Raw genomic sequence first — 16,776 nt, forward strand, 5'->3', positions numbered from 1 at the left:
TACACCAACTTACTCTGAAAATTGGTAATTAAAAGGAAAGATTTAAGCATTTACCCTTTCTTTTAGGAAGAACTGTAGTTCATCTCTAGTCGATAAGAGAAAACTTTTTTCAAGAGTTCCATATAATGAATGTAGGGAAATAAAAAAGTTAGAAAATCACCATTTATTCTCCAACCCAAAATGAAATAATTGATTCAAGCAAGTGCCATCAATCATCAAAACTCTAAGGGAAAGTTTGTTAGGGAGCAGGATGTTATCCTGGTGCCAAATATCACATGGACTATTTGAAAAAAAAGAAAGAAACCCGAAAATTTTAAATCGAAACATCATATAGTCACCACCTTACCCAAGTGATCAAACTTTGCATCACTAATAGTACAACTTTGACATAGTCCTTGGTGAGATGCAATAAGTACATAGCATCATCTATTAAGTATTCTTGTCAAGTGTTTAATCTTAATATAATCAAGCCTTCAGACCCGATTTGCAATTTACAGGAAATTTACAAGGGATAAAGGAAAAAGTTAAACACATCAAGGAGATAATCAGCAAATCCAGAATCCAGGACATTCTACAAGACAACTAGGCTGTTCTCTTCGAAAAGAAAGAGAGGAGGAAAAGGAACGGGAGGGAAAAGAGGAGAAATTTAAAAGAATGATAATCAAATGTAATGTGTGGATCTTGTTTGGATCCTGTTTTTTTTTTTAAGAAGAAAAACAGCTATATAAGACATTTCGGAGACAACTGAGGAAATTCAAACATGAACTGAACATTAGCAAATTTTAGGAGGTGTTGTTAGTTTTCTTAAGTGTGATAATGGAATTGTGGTTATGCAGGAGAAATGCTGTTTTAAGAGGTACATGATGAAATATTTAAGGGTGAAGGGTCATGATGCATGAAACAGACTTTCAAATGGTTCACATAGGTATATAAATGAAGCAAACTTGGTAAAATGTTAACAGTTGTTGAGTGTAGGTGGTAGGTTTACGGGTGATCATTGTACTGTTCTTCAAACTTTTAAAAAATAATTTTCAGGGAATTCCCTGGCTGTCCAGTGGTTAGGTCTCTGCACTTTCACTGCCATGGCCTGGGTTCATTCCCTGATAGGGGAACTAAGATCCTGTAAGCCCCGTGGTGTGCCCCCCCAAAATAATAATAATTTTCATAATAAAAATTGGAAAAAATATGATGTGGAATGGAACAAGATTGGCAAAGTGTTGATAATTATTGAGGCTAGGTTATGGGAAATAGGAGTTCATTAAACTGCTTTCTCTACTCCTGTATATATCTGTAAATTTCCAAATTAAAACTTTTGTTTAAAAAATAGAGAAGAGCCCTGGAAGGGAATAAAACAAAATAAAAAGAAGGATATTGAAAGAGACAGCTACTACAGGGTTATTATTTACCCTTGTTTGAGTTCTTCAGGTGTCAGTTCTGGCCTTAATATTAGTCAAGTATTATTGGACAACCCCAATTCAGTGGAGTTATCTGAAAAGAGATAGCTTTCTGAAGTGGAAAATAAGGCTTGGGGTCTCCAATGCCTTTCCTTCCACCCTCCAAATGATGGGTGGGCATTAGGAACAACGTGAGATAGAAATAAAAAGAAGTCTGTCATTTGGCAAAGGCAAGGGGCAGAGCAAATACTGACAGAGAGCAAAGGAGGTAGGAAAATGTTAGGACACTCAGAAAAAAGCAAACCAAGGAGCAGGCTTACTGTGAGGCCTGGGCTGAAGGTCAGATTAACCTCAAGATTTTGCAGTTGGGTCATTTACACCCCAGGGGCTCTAAGAGCTGGGGTGAAAGTGAGTGGCTATCTGTGAAATCATCTCTAATAATGGGCGCAAAACAAAGATCAAATTAAAAGTTGATAAAATAATACAACATAACTCTACTAACAATAACATGGCTTCTGCTGGGACTGGCCAACAGTTGCAGCCAGCTTTGAAAAAGATGCATCCAATAGCAACACTTGATAATTTTATGAATCAATAAATTCTTCTCAGAAGTGGAACCAAATTAGTCAAGTGAGTGAACTTGCCTACAGCTGCAAAACAACCTGAAACAGGGAAATGATTCCGAAAAGACAGCAAACTGAAGACTCATCCTATGACTTAACAGTCCCCAAAGCTACAGTGTCAATTTGGATTTTTTTTTTTTTTTTTGGTACGCGGTCCTCTCACTGTTGTGGCCTCTCCCGTTGCAGAGCACAGGCTCCAGGCACGCAGACTCAGCGGCCATGGCTCACGGGCCTAGCCGATCCGCGGCACGTGGGATCTTCCCGGACCGGGGCACGAACCCATGTCCCCTGCATCGGCAGGCGGACTCTCAACCACTGCGCCACCAGGGAAGCCCTGGATTTTATTAATAGACCTAATGGGTTTCCTATCCTTTCCCATTTTCAATTACTTGTGTGGAAATCTTACTATACTTAGTTCCTAGTAAGAAAAGAATGGCAGAATCCCAGATCCTCTCATGGACATTGGGCCTAAGACAAAAACATGTGAGAACCACCATCTTTAGAGTCTTATACTGATGCACAAAACACGGCGCACCAACCTAGTGCTCTCGGGAGCCAGGCAAGTAATGTAACTGGCCTAATGAAAGGCAACAGGGGGACTTCCCTGGTGGCGCAGTGGTGCTAGAGTTTCCAGCTTGAAATCTGAAACTTTATTGAAAATGTCTGATAATTAACACAGAGAGTGGTCCCTCAAAAAAAAAAAAAGTCCATGGCCAGATATAGCTGTAAGCATCCAATTTTTCAACCTCTGGCAAAGATATATGTACCAAAACGCTCCCCACAGCAGTTAAATGTATAGCAAAGTTGAAAACATTCTAAAATTCCAGCAATAAAAGATTGGTTGAATGAAATGCTGTTAAAACAATGTTATCCACACACACACACATACACATACTGATATGGAATCAACTCCAAAATAGATAATTAAATGGGAAAATGTTAGGTCCAAAAGAGGGCCTGTACTATGCTCCCATTTGATATAAAGTCGGGGTAGGGGCAATAGGAACAATGTAAGGTAGAAATAGAAAGGGAGGGGATATTTAACTATGTTCAGAATAGCTCTGGAAATTTACAAAAGAATTTGGTAGTCGTGGTTGCCTTTGGGGAGGAAGCTGGAAATCTGGGATGAGAAGAGAACCTTACTTTTCACCGAGCATCCTATTAAAAATGTTACAATTTTCCCCCAAGTACATGTATTACTTTTAGCTTTCAAAAAGTTAATAGGGGCTTCCCTGGTGGCGCAGTGGTTGAGAATCCGCCTGCCAATGCAGGGGACACGGGTTCGAACCCCAGTCTGGGAAGATCCCACATGCCGCGGAGCGGCTGGGCCTGTGAGCCCTGGCCGCTGAGCCTGCGCGTCCGGAGCCTGTGCTCCGCAACGGGAGAGGCCACAGCAGTGAGAGGCCCGTGCACCGCGATGAGGAGTGGCCCCTGCTCGCCGCAACTAGAGAAAGCCCTTGCACAGAAATGAAGACCCAACACAGCCAAAAATAAATAAATTAATTAAAGAAAAAAACTTATAAAAATGGCTAAAATAAAAAAAAACTAGTGACAACACCAAATGCTGGCAAGGATTTGGAAAAATGGATTGCTCATACATTGCTAGTAGGAATATAAAAAAAAAAAAAAGTTAATAGACTTTTGAGAAACAACAATAGCAAAACAGCAAGGTGTTGTGCATGTGACTTAGAAAAGCCAGGAAGGGGAATTGGGCTGTCCATGGTTAAAACTGGGGAAGGAGGTCAGTGAATTTTCTCCCTAATTTCTTTGTTTCTCTTTGTGTTTTCCCCCTTGAGCCACTTCTCATTATCTCTCCTTAATTTGTGGTTTGCTTGTCAACATCTGTTTCTCTTTCACCTCACAATCTCCCTGTGCCCACATCTCCCTCTCCTCCTCGAAAAGGAAGAGCTGATGAGTAAATAAAAACGGAGTATGATTGGGAAAAAACCATTAGAATGGCCCCCAAATCCAGGACACTGGAAAACAGGCCTTGGTCTTGGATATCCTAATAAAATTAGAAGCTAGCTCTAATATATTTATTTTAAGCATTTATTTCATATAACTCACCCCAGGGACAAGTGGTAGATGCAATCCAGCCAACTAAAAACACTCCTTCCCTGTTCAAGCCCCACACTCAATCCCTAAGCCCTGTGGGTTCCACCTCAGTAAAATCTCTCAAGTCCACTCCTTCCTCTAGACCCATCTAGAGCCTCATTTCCTGCTTTCAGGCTCCCATATGGTATCTCAGGCTCAGGAATTCTTGAACTTTCATCCCACGCCTTTTTACAACTCTGTGCCTCTGCAAAACTGCTTCTTCTGCCTGAAATCCACTGGGTTAAAAGCATAGACACAGGAGCCACACTGCCCGAGTTCGAATCCTGACTTAAGTTTTCTTCCACAAAATGGAAGCAGAGTACCTACCTCACAGAGTTGCTGGGAAGATTAACACAAGTTATAATTGTACAGCACTTAGTGCCTGGCACATGATAAATGCTTGGTGTTAGCTGATGATATTTATCAACTAGGAACCTCCTACGCATCCTGAGGCCCAGCCAGGACCTCACTCATTTCCCACTGGCACTGTCACTCCTTCCTTTGCTCCCCCACTGCTTGATCCCTGTCTCTGTTGTGGTCCCTTTTACTGTATTATAATAACCTATTCACATATTCACATATCTATCTGCTCCCTTAGCTCTTGCAGGCCATGAAGAGCAGGGACTGTCTTATTCATCTTTGTACCTCAACACCCAGAACACAGTATTTCCTAAATAATACTTTTCAGGGAATTAATCTAGCTCCATTGGGATACCTGTGATTCCCAAACATGCTATGGAGCTTTAGACCCTGTGCCTAAGCACATGCCTTTCCCAGTCCTTCTCTGCCATCCACTTGGTAGATCTATTCTTTCATTTTTTTGTGTACTCATGTTTCTCCACTCACGGCCCTAAAGGTCAAACGTCACTTTCCCTGTGAAGTCATCTTTGACTCCTCCTTCACTTCCCAATTATTTCTAGGTTTATATCTCTCTGGCATTTTATAGCATCTGTACTAATTAGTTCTCTTAGATGTCTTTTTCCTCTACTCAACAGATCTTTGAGAACCCGATGTGTAATACCATGTATGGCACTTGGTAAATCAGTGGCCCTCAGTTCTAGCTATCCAGCAGAATCACCCACAGTGTTTTAAAAATCCTGATTTGCTGGGCCCCATCCTTATCACGAGTCTTTCAGGCAAAGCCCTAAATCACTCTCTGATAGCTGATGGGCAGCCAGGGTTGAAAACCTTGGTAGCAGATATGAAAACTTATGCTAAAGACCTATATCCATTCATCAAATGGAAGACAGTAAAGATTCATTCCACTAAGCCTGAACCAATTCTGAAGGATCCTCCCACTAGAGACATGTAAGGACAGTATGCTGTCTTCCTGATGACGCTCTGGTTCCTTACCGTGAAACTGATGCACTTTAAAGGGTCCGTGGAAGGCGAAAGTAGTAGAATGTGCTAGACCCAACCACGGTAATGGCACAGGTGAACAGAGACCAGGAGAAACAGCTTTATTTGGACTGAGAGTTGGAGAGTGAGAGGAGGACCTGAGATAGCATCCTGAGCTAAGGAGTAGAGATCAGTTTCCAAAATGGCAGTCAGAGCTCATCAGCCAAATGGACTCCACTTCCCAGCAGCCTTGTAGTGAGTGCAATCAATAAAACGCCTGCTGGGAAATGTTTATTTGCCACTAAATCATCCAAGCATGCCACAATTACAAGAAAGGTACAGGTTGCTTTTTCCTTTCCATAATTAAATTTCCACAGCATCTCCCCAATCATGAGTATTACAAAAGAAAGTAAAGAAATCACATTTTACAGATCTTAGACTTGTCTGCAGCATTTAGCTCAAATCTCACCATTTTCAAAAAATAGTTCTCCTGCAAAATTCACCAGCTAAAAGTTCTATCCAAGCAGTGGGAAGATGGCCTTTGCTAACCCATGGCAATTCTTTTCCCATTTTCCCTAGCCAGATAGGGTTGAACAGCAGAGTGAGGCTTAGATTGCAGGGGTGGCGGGGGGAGGGACACAAGGGCTAATTTCCCCCAGTACAAGATGGCATCTGAAGCTTGATGGGAGAGCAGAACTGGAGAGACTTGAGGGAAGGGTCCAGGCCCTGTGTTCAGTCAGAGTCACTGCTGGAAGAGGAGGAGGAGGAGGAATGCTGCAAGGGGAAAGGGGAAAGGAGATACCATCAGACCCAGATGAACTTTGATCACTCCATGGGACATTCTTTGGTGCCCTACACCTCCACCCAAGTGCCCTTTGCTTTCTAAGAAGGTCAGAAGTCTTGAACCAGACTGTCCCTTAAACAGCAAAAACAAGGATTTCCTTCAGCAGTGAGCATACAGGAATGGATGAAACCATCCTAAATCACTGCACAGAAGTTATTGCATTTGGAGCAAATTTCCAATTTTCTTTACCTAAGCCAATGCCTAGGCAAGGAATAAATTATAGGCACAAGCATAGTACAGTGCAGGGAAACAGCTGCTACCTTATAATAATGATTAGCTGCATGGACATTCCTAGTGGCTATGAGTCTAAGAAAAGTGAGTAGAATCAGCAGCTGTGTGTGCATCTGTCTCTACTTCTTCCTAAGTCCCAACTGGGAGAAAGTGAGGAAGGCGGGAGAGAAAGCTGGGAGAGTCCTAGTCAAGGTTCTACACATGCATACTCCCATCAACAACTGTCATAAAAAACATTTTTTAGTCTCTCCATTCAATCTCACCTTTCCTTCTCCTCAGACTTCTACCAAAGATCCAGAACTAGGATTAGCACCCAAAGCCATAAGGCAAATAAATGCTAGGCAGAAAAATGTAAATTAAGGCCTCCTCAAGATCGAGGTTGGTTCAACACTTCCAGAATTGTCCTGAGAGCTACTTTTACCCTTGCTAATTAACACTCCTCTGGAATGCTACAAGGGGAAAAGGGAAAGGAGATATCATCAGACCCAGATGAACTCTGATCACTCCATGGGACATTCTTTGGTGCCCTACATCTCCACCCAAGTGCCCTTTGCTTTCTAAGAAGGTCAGGAGTCTTGAACCAGACTGTCCCTTAAACAGCAAAAGCAAGGATTTCCTTCAGCAGTGAGCATACAGGATACTTAGCCTTGGGGCTGAGCATGAAACTCAGGGCTTTATTTGAGGCTGAGAGTCACTGACTGCTCTTGTCCTGTTTCCCTGCCAGACAGTAGAACAATAAGGCCCACGTAATTACCACAACACCCTGAGAATACTGAAGGAGAGAAAGAAACTCCAGGAACTAGGGCCAGATTATTATCTGTTAATTATTATATAAGATTTTGCTTTGTCAAAGGACTGACTCTATTGCTTGACATTTGACCACCTCAGTGGGTGTGTCCAACCTGCTAAAACAAACATGGGGTGGGGAGGGGTGGAATTCCGGGAAGAGAAAGGCAAATTAGAAAGGCTTTTGATTCTGATATCCATTCTAAGGCTCAGCCTAGCCCCTCCCAGATAGAAGACCTAATTAGCCTAATAATTCTTCTCAAGATTATCAGATTCTTCCCAGTGGGAATCCTTTACACAATCGCTGCCCCATGTCCTCAGACTTCGAATCCTCCTTCCTTGCCCACCCACTGCCTCTCTAGTCCCTCTGAGGGGGCACCCCTTACTAGCCAGGATCCAGAGGGCACTGACCTTGCCATGTTTGTGGTGTTTCTGCTTCTTTTTATGAGCTTTTCTCATTTTCTTTTGCATCTTCTTGTCAATCACCATTCCTGGTCCTACCATGCCAGGAGCCAATGGATTCACAGGACACATGCCAGGGGCAGGTGGTGGGTATGGAGGGGGGTAGGGACCTGAGGGTTGGCATCCTGGATACCCCGGTGGCACAGGGTGACAGGGCCCACCAGGGGGAAAGGCTGGATTCCCCTGGGGTGCTCCCGGGGGAGTGGGAAAGGGGCCTGGAGGAAAGGTAGGGGTGGCAGGTGGTGGATGGGCAGGATTGCAACCTCCAGGGTACCCGACGTTAGGGGGGTGTGGATATGGCCCTTGCTGCCCTGGTGGAAGAAGCAAAGAATCAATTAAGATTAGAACTGCCCAGAACCTCTGACAACAAACAACAACAAAAAGAAGAGGATTTCGTTTCTCACTCAATAGTTAAAGGCAAACGGAAAGGTGAGGAAAGAAAATGGAGGGTAGGGGAGACAAACTTACGTAAGAGAGATAAAAGGTAACGTCCCTGGCAGGGCGGGGAAGAAAGGGAGGCAGTGAACTCTAGGGAAGGATGAGAACATCGGTCAGCTATGGACTGAGGACTTTGCTTTTGCGGGTTCGGGGAGAGGTGGAGGAGAAACTGACACAGAAACCTTCTGTTGTGGCCCTTCTGAAAAGGGGTTGGAGCAAGAAAGGAGATCCCCCAAACACCTACCGGCATTGGGATTCCACATGTTCAGCTATTTCTTCCAGCCTGAGGAGAAACAAATGAAGGCAAGAAGCTGACGGCCCAGAAATGGGCAGGGGTTTTAGAGACCAAGCTCAACTCCAACGCCTCCCGCTCCGCAACAGCCTCTCAGAGAACTACCAAGACCTCCACAGAAGAAATGTTTCTTTCCACCCGTTCCTTCGCCCCCAACACCTATTCTATTCCTAGTTCCCTAACCACAGGAACCTTGCTCCCAGGGCCCCTCCACCTTCCACTAGCTCTGGCCGCGGCTGGAGGTTTCTAAGTCCTCCGGAGAGGGGCAGACTCCGCGAATCTCGCTATCCCCATCACTCAGAGACCGAGTCCGGAAGACTTTAGCCACCTATAAGCTGCGAAGGGATCTTAAACAACTTAACCGCTCCCGGAGAAGAGTGACGGGGGACAGGACCCCCACCCCAGGCTAAGAAAAGGACCTGCCTTGAGGCGAAAGGAGGTAGGCGGCTCAGGAAAGATTCTCAAACACTTACATGCCTAGACATACCCCCTCCCACATTAAAAAAGGCAAATAGAGATCCTGGCTCCCAGCTGCGAAGGGACCCCCTCACCCAGGAATGGAAGAAGGAGGAAACTGAGGAATCCAGGCGTCCAGTCACCTCTACACCACTGCTTGGGCGGACTCCTCCTTTCAGCCTCCACTCTCACTTCCTGGTCACCCTCCCACCTTAAGCTTCAGCATCCGCCTCTGCTACCGCCTGATTGGTACTATGTGGTCATTCAGCATTACGATTGGAGAACATAGTCGTCAATCACTCTAGGCTCGAAGGCAGCATTTGCGGTAGGGGCGGAGCCAGGCGCTTCAGGACGCGGCAGTACAGAGGAGCGGGCGGGCCGGAAATTCCTGGGGGCGGGGCTAGGAGAAACCGGCTAGGAGAGGGCGGGGCCCGTTTCTGAGCGAAGTCCTTGAGTGCCTTGGGGAAACTCAACCCTTGACCTCTGAGCCCTTAGTCCAGTGGGTGCCACACCTTGTAATGTGAATATACTGTGATAAGCGGTATACAGACATATATATATATATATATATATATGGATGGAGCGCTTAAGGAAGGGCGGAGAGCTGCTAAATCTCACCCCAAGCCTCAATATTGCGGCCTCCCTCTTAGTCCCCACAGGAAATAAGAAAACATGCTTGGGGAAAATACAGAGATTTCTAATCTCTCCTAGGATTCTCTATCTCAATTGCATAGCTCTGCCATCTGTCAAATTGCATAAACCAGAAACCAAGAAGTCATCCTGATGGCTCTCTCTTTCCTTCACCTTTCCTCCGCATCTCCTTCCAACTTCAGGAAGGGTCGTTTTGTTTCCCAAATAAATCTAGAATCACTACACTTCTCTCCATCGTCTCTGCTCCCAGCCTACCATCATCTCTCAACTGGATTGCAGCAATGGCCTCTATTTTTTTTAATAACACAATTAACAAGCTTGATTTAATGAATATATATAGAACCATACACCCAAAATTTAAAAGTACTTATCCTTCTTAAGCATACATAAAACATTTTAAAAAATTGGTCTCAACTAATATAATTCAAATTTCAGAGAATTGTGTATTGTATACTGTATTCTTTGACCACAACATAAAATATAAATACAAATGAAAACTGCAGGACCCTGTGGGGCCCTCACGGGTACAAAAGCCTTTCCGTGTCCCCTTTTCTAGTTTGTAGGAAAAAGGGTTTAGCCTCCTAGACCTTCCCTGAATTCCAAAGGGCAGATTCAAACAGTTGCTAATTAGGGAAGGGAGGGAATGCAGAAACAAAGGATGAACAGTCAAAAAACAATAGTGCATCAATAAAGCAGGGTCCTGGTTTCTCCTGAAAGTGAGACAGGCTGGGACCTGGGACCCTTTGCTGCAGTGCTGCAGTTTTTGCACCTGGACACACCTCTCCTCGAGCAACAAAATACAAAGAGACTGTACGGGACTAAAAATAATGTGCATGCACAGTTGGGGCAAATTCTGGACAAAAGATACAAAAGAGACCAAAAACCCAACTGCCACTTTTGAAGAGCCTGCAGCAAATGCAGGGTACTGCGCATGCCCCCTGCACACACCACCACCTAAGGGGTGGGCAAAACACCTAAGCCACCCCTCCAACCCGACCCCTGGACATACCCCTACCCTCACCCCACATAAGGAACAAGCTCACCACCCACCCCTCAGGGAGCGAGCCAGAGAGGGAACCTGTTGTACATTCTTGCTCCCCCCTGCTGTAGCAGGGGCCCCAGTAAAGCCTTGCCTGAATTTCTTGTCTGACCTCTGATCAATTTCTATTGATTAGGGAGGCCAAGAACCCTCATCTGTAACAAAGGGATATACATAACAATATATTTTTGAGTTATTCTGTGAAAACTAAGACCCCCACCCAGTTGGAGGATGGTAAATTCCAGCTGAGCACAAGATTCCTGGAATACCATCTCAGTTACCTCACCACCAACCAATTAGAAGAAAGTCACATGTCCTGCAGGCCTCGCCCCAAACTTTGCCTATAAAAACTCCTCCCCGAAAAACATCAAAAAATTTGGGTCTTTTGAGCGCAAACCACTGGTTCTCCTTGCTCAGTCCTGCAATAAACCTTTCTCTGCTCCAAACTCCAATGTTCTGGTTTGGCCTCACTGTGCGTCAGGCACAGGAGCTTGTGTGCATTCAGCAACACAAACATACATTTGGAAGTTAAAAAAAAAGTCTTGCAAATAACTTTGGGTCAAAGTATAATACATGATGGAAATTAAATACTTTGAACTCAACCATAATGAAAACATTACATCCCAAATTTGTGAGCTACAAAAAATTTGAAGATAAATTTTATACTGAGTTTGTCATCTTGAACTAAAATTTTTGATAGATTTTTTATTTTTTTAGATATTTATTTATTTATTTGGTTGCGCTGGGTCTTAGTTGCAGTGCATGGGATCTTCATTGTAGCATGTGGGATCTTCAGTTGCGGCATGTGAACTCTTAGCTGCAGCATGTAGACTCTTAGTTGAGACATGTGGGATCTAGTTTCCTGACCAGGGAATGAACCCAGGCCCTCTGCGTTGAGAGCACAGAGTCAACCACTGGACCACCAGGGAAGTCCCAATTTTTTTTCTTTTTTTTTTTTTTTTTGCTGTACGCGGGCCTTTCACTGCTGTGGCCTCTCCCGTTGCGGAGCACCGGCTCCGGACGCGCAGGCTCAGCGGCCATGGCTCACGGGCCCAGCCGCTCCAAGGCATGTGGGATCTTTCCGGACCGGGGCACGAACCCGTGTCCCCTGCAACGGCAGGCGGACTCTCAACCATTGCGCCACCAGGGAAGCCTGGAAGTCCCAATTTTTAATTTTTTAATTAAAATTTTTTTGTTATATATATTTTATTGAAATACAGTTGACATACAATATTATGTTTTACATAACCATAGTACATATTGATATATTTTTATATCAGGTTTGTGCTAAATATTTGAGATGAATTGGGACTGGCACTTTTTTTGTTTTTGTTTTTAACGCAATTTATATCTGAGTTACTTCTTCCTTGTAAGATCATTGAGTTTGAAAGAAACTATTGATGTGTCTATATGGGCATGATGCCTCTTAGAATTTAAATATTTAAAACTATTTCTTTTTTAAAGCAGCTTTATTGAAATAGAGTTCATATACGATACAATTCACTCATTTAAAGGGTACAGTTCAATAGTTTTTAGCATATTCTGAGCTTGTGCCACCATTGCCATTATTTAATTTTAGAACATTTTTTGTCCCCCTTAAAATAATTCCACACCCCATTAGTAGTGAATCCTCATTCCTCTCCCTGCCTCTCCCCCATTCTGCCCAAGCCCTTAGCAACCACTAATCAATTTATAAATTCTCCTGTTTTATACAAACGGAAAATTGTACAATATGTGGCCTATCGTGACTGGCTTCTTTCACTTTGCATAATATTTCAGGGTTCATCCATGTTGTAGTATGAATCAGTAGTTCATTCTTTTTTATGAAGGAAATACTGAATAATATGCCACTGTTTGGATATACCACATTTAGTTTATCCATTCATCAGCTGATGGACATTTGAATTGTTTTTACGTTTTGCCTATTATATATATCACTGCTATGAACATTCATGTACAAATTTGTGCATCCATATGTGTTTTTTATTATCAGCATAGAAATGTATTTGAATTCAAAATTATATGGTTATATTTAGAATAATGTAATAATTATCTAAAACACATATCATCCTTGGCTCTGAAATAGTTCTAAAGATGTCATTCTTTTTTTTTTTAATGTCATTTTTTTGAAGTCAAAAAACATGTAGTAAGAATGTACAAGGAGGACTGCCCTGGTGGCGCAGTGGTTAAGAATCCACTGGCCAATGCTAGGGGACACGGTGTCAAGCCCTGGTCCGGGAAGATCCCACATGCGGCAGAGCAACTAAGCCCGCGCACCACAACTACTGAGCCTGCGCTCTAGAGCCTGCAAGCCACAACTACAGAGCCCACAAGCCACAACTACTGAAGCCTGTGCGCCTAGAGCCCGTGCTCCGCAACAACAGAAACCACCTCAATGAGAAGCCTGGGTACCACAATGAAGAGTAGCTCCCACTCACTGCAACTACAGAAAGCCCATGCAGCAACGAAAAACCAACACAGCCAAAAATAAATAAATAAATAAAATTACTTAAAAAAAAAAAAAAGAATGTACAAGGAAACAAAAATATAAAAAACAAGTTCGCTGAGTATTGGGAGTTGTTACAAGAGAGACACACCAAGATAAATGTAACAGAGTCCAAATTATATACCATGCAGCAAGGCGTTCTCTTGCTTTATCAACTCCTAGAAAATAAATTAGTAACCTCAGTAATGCAAGAATACCACCACTTGGTTAAAAGGACAAACTTTCTGAGGGACACAGGTAGTAATTCACTATACTTCCCCTTTCTATAAGTCCTTTCTTCACACCAGTTTATTTTTGTTCCCCTAAAATATGTTTTATCCTTTAAAAAAAAATGTGGTTTTATTTGTAAGTTGGAGTAAATAATATCCTGATTGAAATATGCAACTATTTAGTTAAAGATGCTCAGAGATCAAATTTTTGAAAAAGGTGAGTCAGCTAGTTAGCAGGGACCATCAGTAGCTAACAGAAAAAAATTTTTCAGATATTATATGTTTGCTAAATGGATTAAAAAAAAAAAAGGGCTTCCCTGGTGGCGCATAGGTCGAGAGTCCGCCTGCCGATGCAGGAGACACGGCTTCGTGCCCCGGTCCGGGAGGGTCCCACATGCCGTGGAGCGGCTAGGCTCGTGAGCCATGGCCGCTGGGCCTGCGCGTCCGGAGCCTGTGCTCCGCAACGGGAGAGGCCACAACAGTGAGAGGCCCGCGTAACGCAAAAAAAAAAAAAAAAAAGAATAAGCAGTTAAAAATGGGTGAAAAATCCCAGGGTTTACTGTGACCAAGACAATCAAAAGCAGACAGACCCATTTACTTGTGGAGCAAGCTATAAGGAGGTTCCAAGATAGACTCTGGTTTCCAACACTATCCACCGCCAAAGGGCAAACTCAGAATGTCTCCTCCTCTGTAGAAACTGGAACGCAGATGAGCAGGCTTTTTCTGAGTAGCCCTTCACATACATCATCCTGTAGATCTGATGGGCTTGACTGCCCAGAATGATTGGGCTCTTTGTGCTAACCACAGAGTCTTGTGCTAATCCCAGATCCTTAGTCATGAGTGTTGTTCTGAATCCACCCTGATAGTTATTAGGCAAGGGAACTCCGTGAATCATGCCAGGTATGGGATTATAAGTATCACTTGACCAAAGCTGTCCTGAGCTCACATATAGGATTTTAGCCAATGGTTTTGGGTCAAGCCCCAACCTGATTCCCAGATTCATAGCATCAGCAGTTCCAATCATACCATCCATACCAGCAGCGTGTTGTAGCCGATCCTCACAGCCTGCCCAGTCCCAAGGGCTTCCAATGCACCACATTGGAGCCCTTGTACCCCAGCAACTCTTGGGCAGCAGCAAATTCATCTGTGACTCCTCCCACCATAAACATTAGGTTCCCAGACTGAGCAGCTCCCACACCACCAGAAACAGGGGCATCCATGAAAATTGCTCCCATTTTCTCAACTTTTTGGCCAATTCTTTCGAAACTGTAGGATCAATAGTACTGGAGTCTATTAATAGTGAGCCTTTCTTCACTTTTGTTGGAATTCCATTTGCTCCAGAATAAGCTTCTATTGCACTGATACTGGTGGGCAACACTGTAATAATTCCGTCAGCTTTTTTGGCTACATCTGCTGGGGAAGACACTACCTGTATACCTGCATCGAGAAATTCTTTGCATGCATCAGGGAACACATCATAAATAACAAGCGGATAGCCATGTTTCATGAGTTTTTTTGCCATTGGATGCCCCATTTGCCTAGTCCAGTGAATCCAGCTGGAATCTTAGAAGCCATTGACCTAGAACACACCGCTGCAAGGCTGGCCCCTGCCAGCGGCTCCAGTAGGGAGGCCCGAGGTCCTCCACAGAGCTGTAAGGAGGCTGCCTTGCTGCCCCAGCTCATCCACTGACTGTGAGGGTGCGTGGGGACGCGTGCAACCACCATATGTTTTCAATTCTGTTGGGTATTTACTTAAGAGAGGAATTGCTAGGTAATACGGTAACTGTATGTTTAACTTTTTTGAGGAACTGCCAGACTACTTTCCAAAATAGCCACACCATTTTATACCCCCACCAGCAATGTATAAGTGTTCCAATTGCCCCACATCTGCACCAGCACTTGTTGCTGTCTGTCTTTATTAGTATAGCCATGCTAGTGGGTATGAAGTGGTGTTTCATTAAATGTCCTGTCAGCATCCACTCTGGCCCTCTTCTAATTCATTCTCCCACCTCAGAAATTGTTTTCTAAAGCCAACTGTGACATCACCCTACTGCTTAAGATTCTTCAACGGCTTTGCATTATCCTTAAGACAAAGGTGGAAAGTATTTTTACATGTACGTATTCATTTTTGTTGAATAGGTAATATGTTCACATGCTTTGAAAACCAAAAAGGACCAAGAGGTAGAAAGTGAAAAGTCTCCCTCCCACTCTTGTTCTCCTTTACCCAGCCTCCCCCAACCCACATAGCCCACACAACCACATAACTGGTTTCTTATATATACTTCCACAGTTTCTTCATTACAATCAAGCAAATACTGATATAAATTTATATCCCCTCTTTTAAGTATACAAACAGCAAACTATGCAGAGTTTAATTTGCAACTTTTCCCCCCACTTAATATATCTTGGGGATGTTTCCATACCAGTCAGCACAGTGTGTCTTCAGTCTTTTTCACAACCCTATTTGATTCTTTTGTATGACGTACCATAATCAATTTAACCAGTCAAAAGATATTTGTGTTATTTTCAATCTTCTGCTACTAAAAACAATGCTGTAACAAATAACCTGAAAAATATGTCATTTTACATATTTTTACTTTTTTATAGGTATTGATGAATTACCCTCCATTGAGGTTATATTTATTTACATTCTCACCAGCAATACATGAGTGTCTGTTTCCTCCAACTTGTCCAACAAAAAAATACTCAAAATCTTATTACTGCAATGTCTGCAGTGGTCTGGCCCTGCTACCTTGCTGGTCTCCTCTCATACTACTCACCCCTGGCTTTCTGCTCTTCAGCCCCTAGGCTTCTTTCATCCCTCCAGAAGATCTTGGTTCCATTTGCAGGAGGGCCTTTGCACCTGCTGCTTCTGCAGCCTGGAATGCTCTCCCCATCTCTCTCCACTTTGCCTAATTAAATCCTGCTCATTCATCAGCTCTCAGCTCCAGGATCACTTCTTCAGGGAAGCCTCCTTGACACCCTAGTCAGGTAAAACTCCTTTGTTGCAGCCTCTAGTCGAATCTTGTCTTTCCTTTAGCACACCTATCTCAGTTTATAATTAGACATGAATCAGTAATTACTTAATGTTAGCTTCCTACATTAGACTGTAAGCTTCTTGAAAGTAAGGACACTTAACAGTTCACACAGTGCCTGGTACATAGGATGGTATAAATGAATACACTGTTAAATAAATAACTACATGAATGAATGAATGAACAAATGGACAAAGAGGAATAGAGCAAGGTGGTTCTGGAGTTAGAGAGACTTGGATTCAAATCCTGACTTTGACACTTATTGTGTGACCTTGAATAAGTTATTTAACCTCAATTCCCTCATTTGTAAAACAGTGGCAATGGTACCTACCTCATAGGGTTGTGATGAGATAATCGTGTGTCTGTCACATAATGAGT

The 16,776-nt window shown here is 43.3% G+C and overlaps 1 protein-coding gene and 1 pseudogene across 3 annotated transcripts; both read right to left on the reverse strand.

Moving 5' to 3' along the window:
- Nucleotides 1–5,724: 5,724 nt before the first annotated feature.
- Nucleotides 5,725–9,172, reverse strand: PRR13 (proline rich 13). 3 transcript variants are annotated; one of them, XM_030866849.2, is made up of 4 exons: nucleotides 9,054–9,172; nucleotides 8,455–8,493; nucleotides 7,722–8,083; nucleotides 5,725–6,223 (listed from the first exon to the last, which is right to left on the reverse strand). In XM_030866849.2, exons 2-4 carry the CDS (start codon nucleotides 8,471–8,473, stop codon nucleotides 6,182–6,184), a joined length of 423 nt encoding a protein of 140 aa, XP_030722709.1. In that variant the 5' UTR covers nucleotides 8,474–8,493; nucleotides 9,054–9,172; the 3' UTR covers nucleotides 5,725–6,181. The 3 variants fall into 3 exon arrangements, with proteins under 3 accessions (XP_030722709.1, XP_030722712.1, XP_030722710.1); XM_030866852.2 differs by having other exon boundaries at nucleotides 9,102–9,167; XM_030866850.3 differs by having other exon boundaries at nucleotides 8,976–9,077.
- A 4,801-nt stretch (nucleotides 9,173–13,973) lies between these two features.
- On the reverse strand, nucleotides 13,974–15,008 carry LOC132598015 (3-hydroxyisobutyrate dehydrogenase, mitochondrial pseudogene; annotated as a pseudogene).
- Nucleotides 15,009–16,776: the final 1,768 nt, after the last annotated feature.

The sequence above is a fragment of the Globicephala melas genome, chromosome 10, assembly GCF_963455315.2.
Source record: "Globicephala melas chromosome 10, mGloMel1.2, whole genome shotgun sequence".
Classification (NCBI taxonomy): Eukaryota; Metazoa; Chordata; class Mammalia; order Artiodactyla; family Delphinidae; genus Globicephala; species Globicephala melas.

Coding starts and splice junctions, on each gene's coding strand:
- PRR13 (XM_030866849.2), bottom strand. Junction 6,224..7,721: donor AACACCACAAACATGGCAAG/GTCAGTGCCCTC, acceptor TTCCCCTTGCAG/CATTCCTCCTCCTCCTCCTC.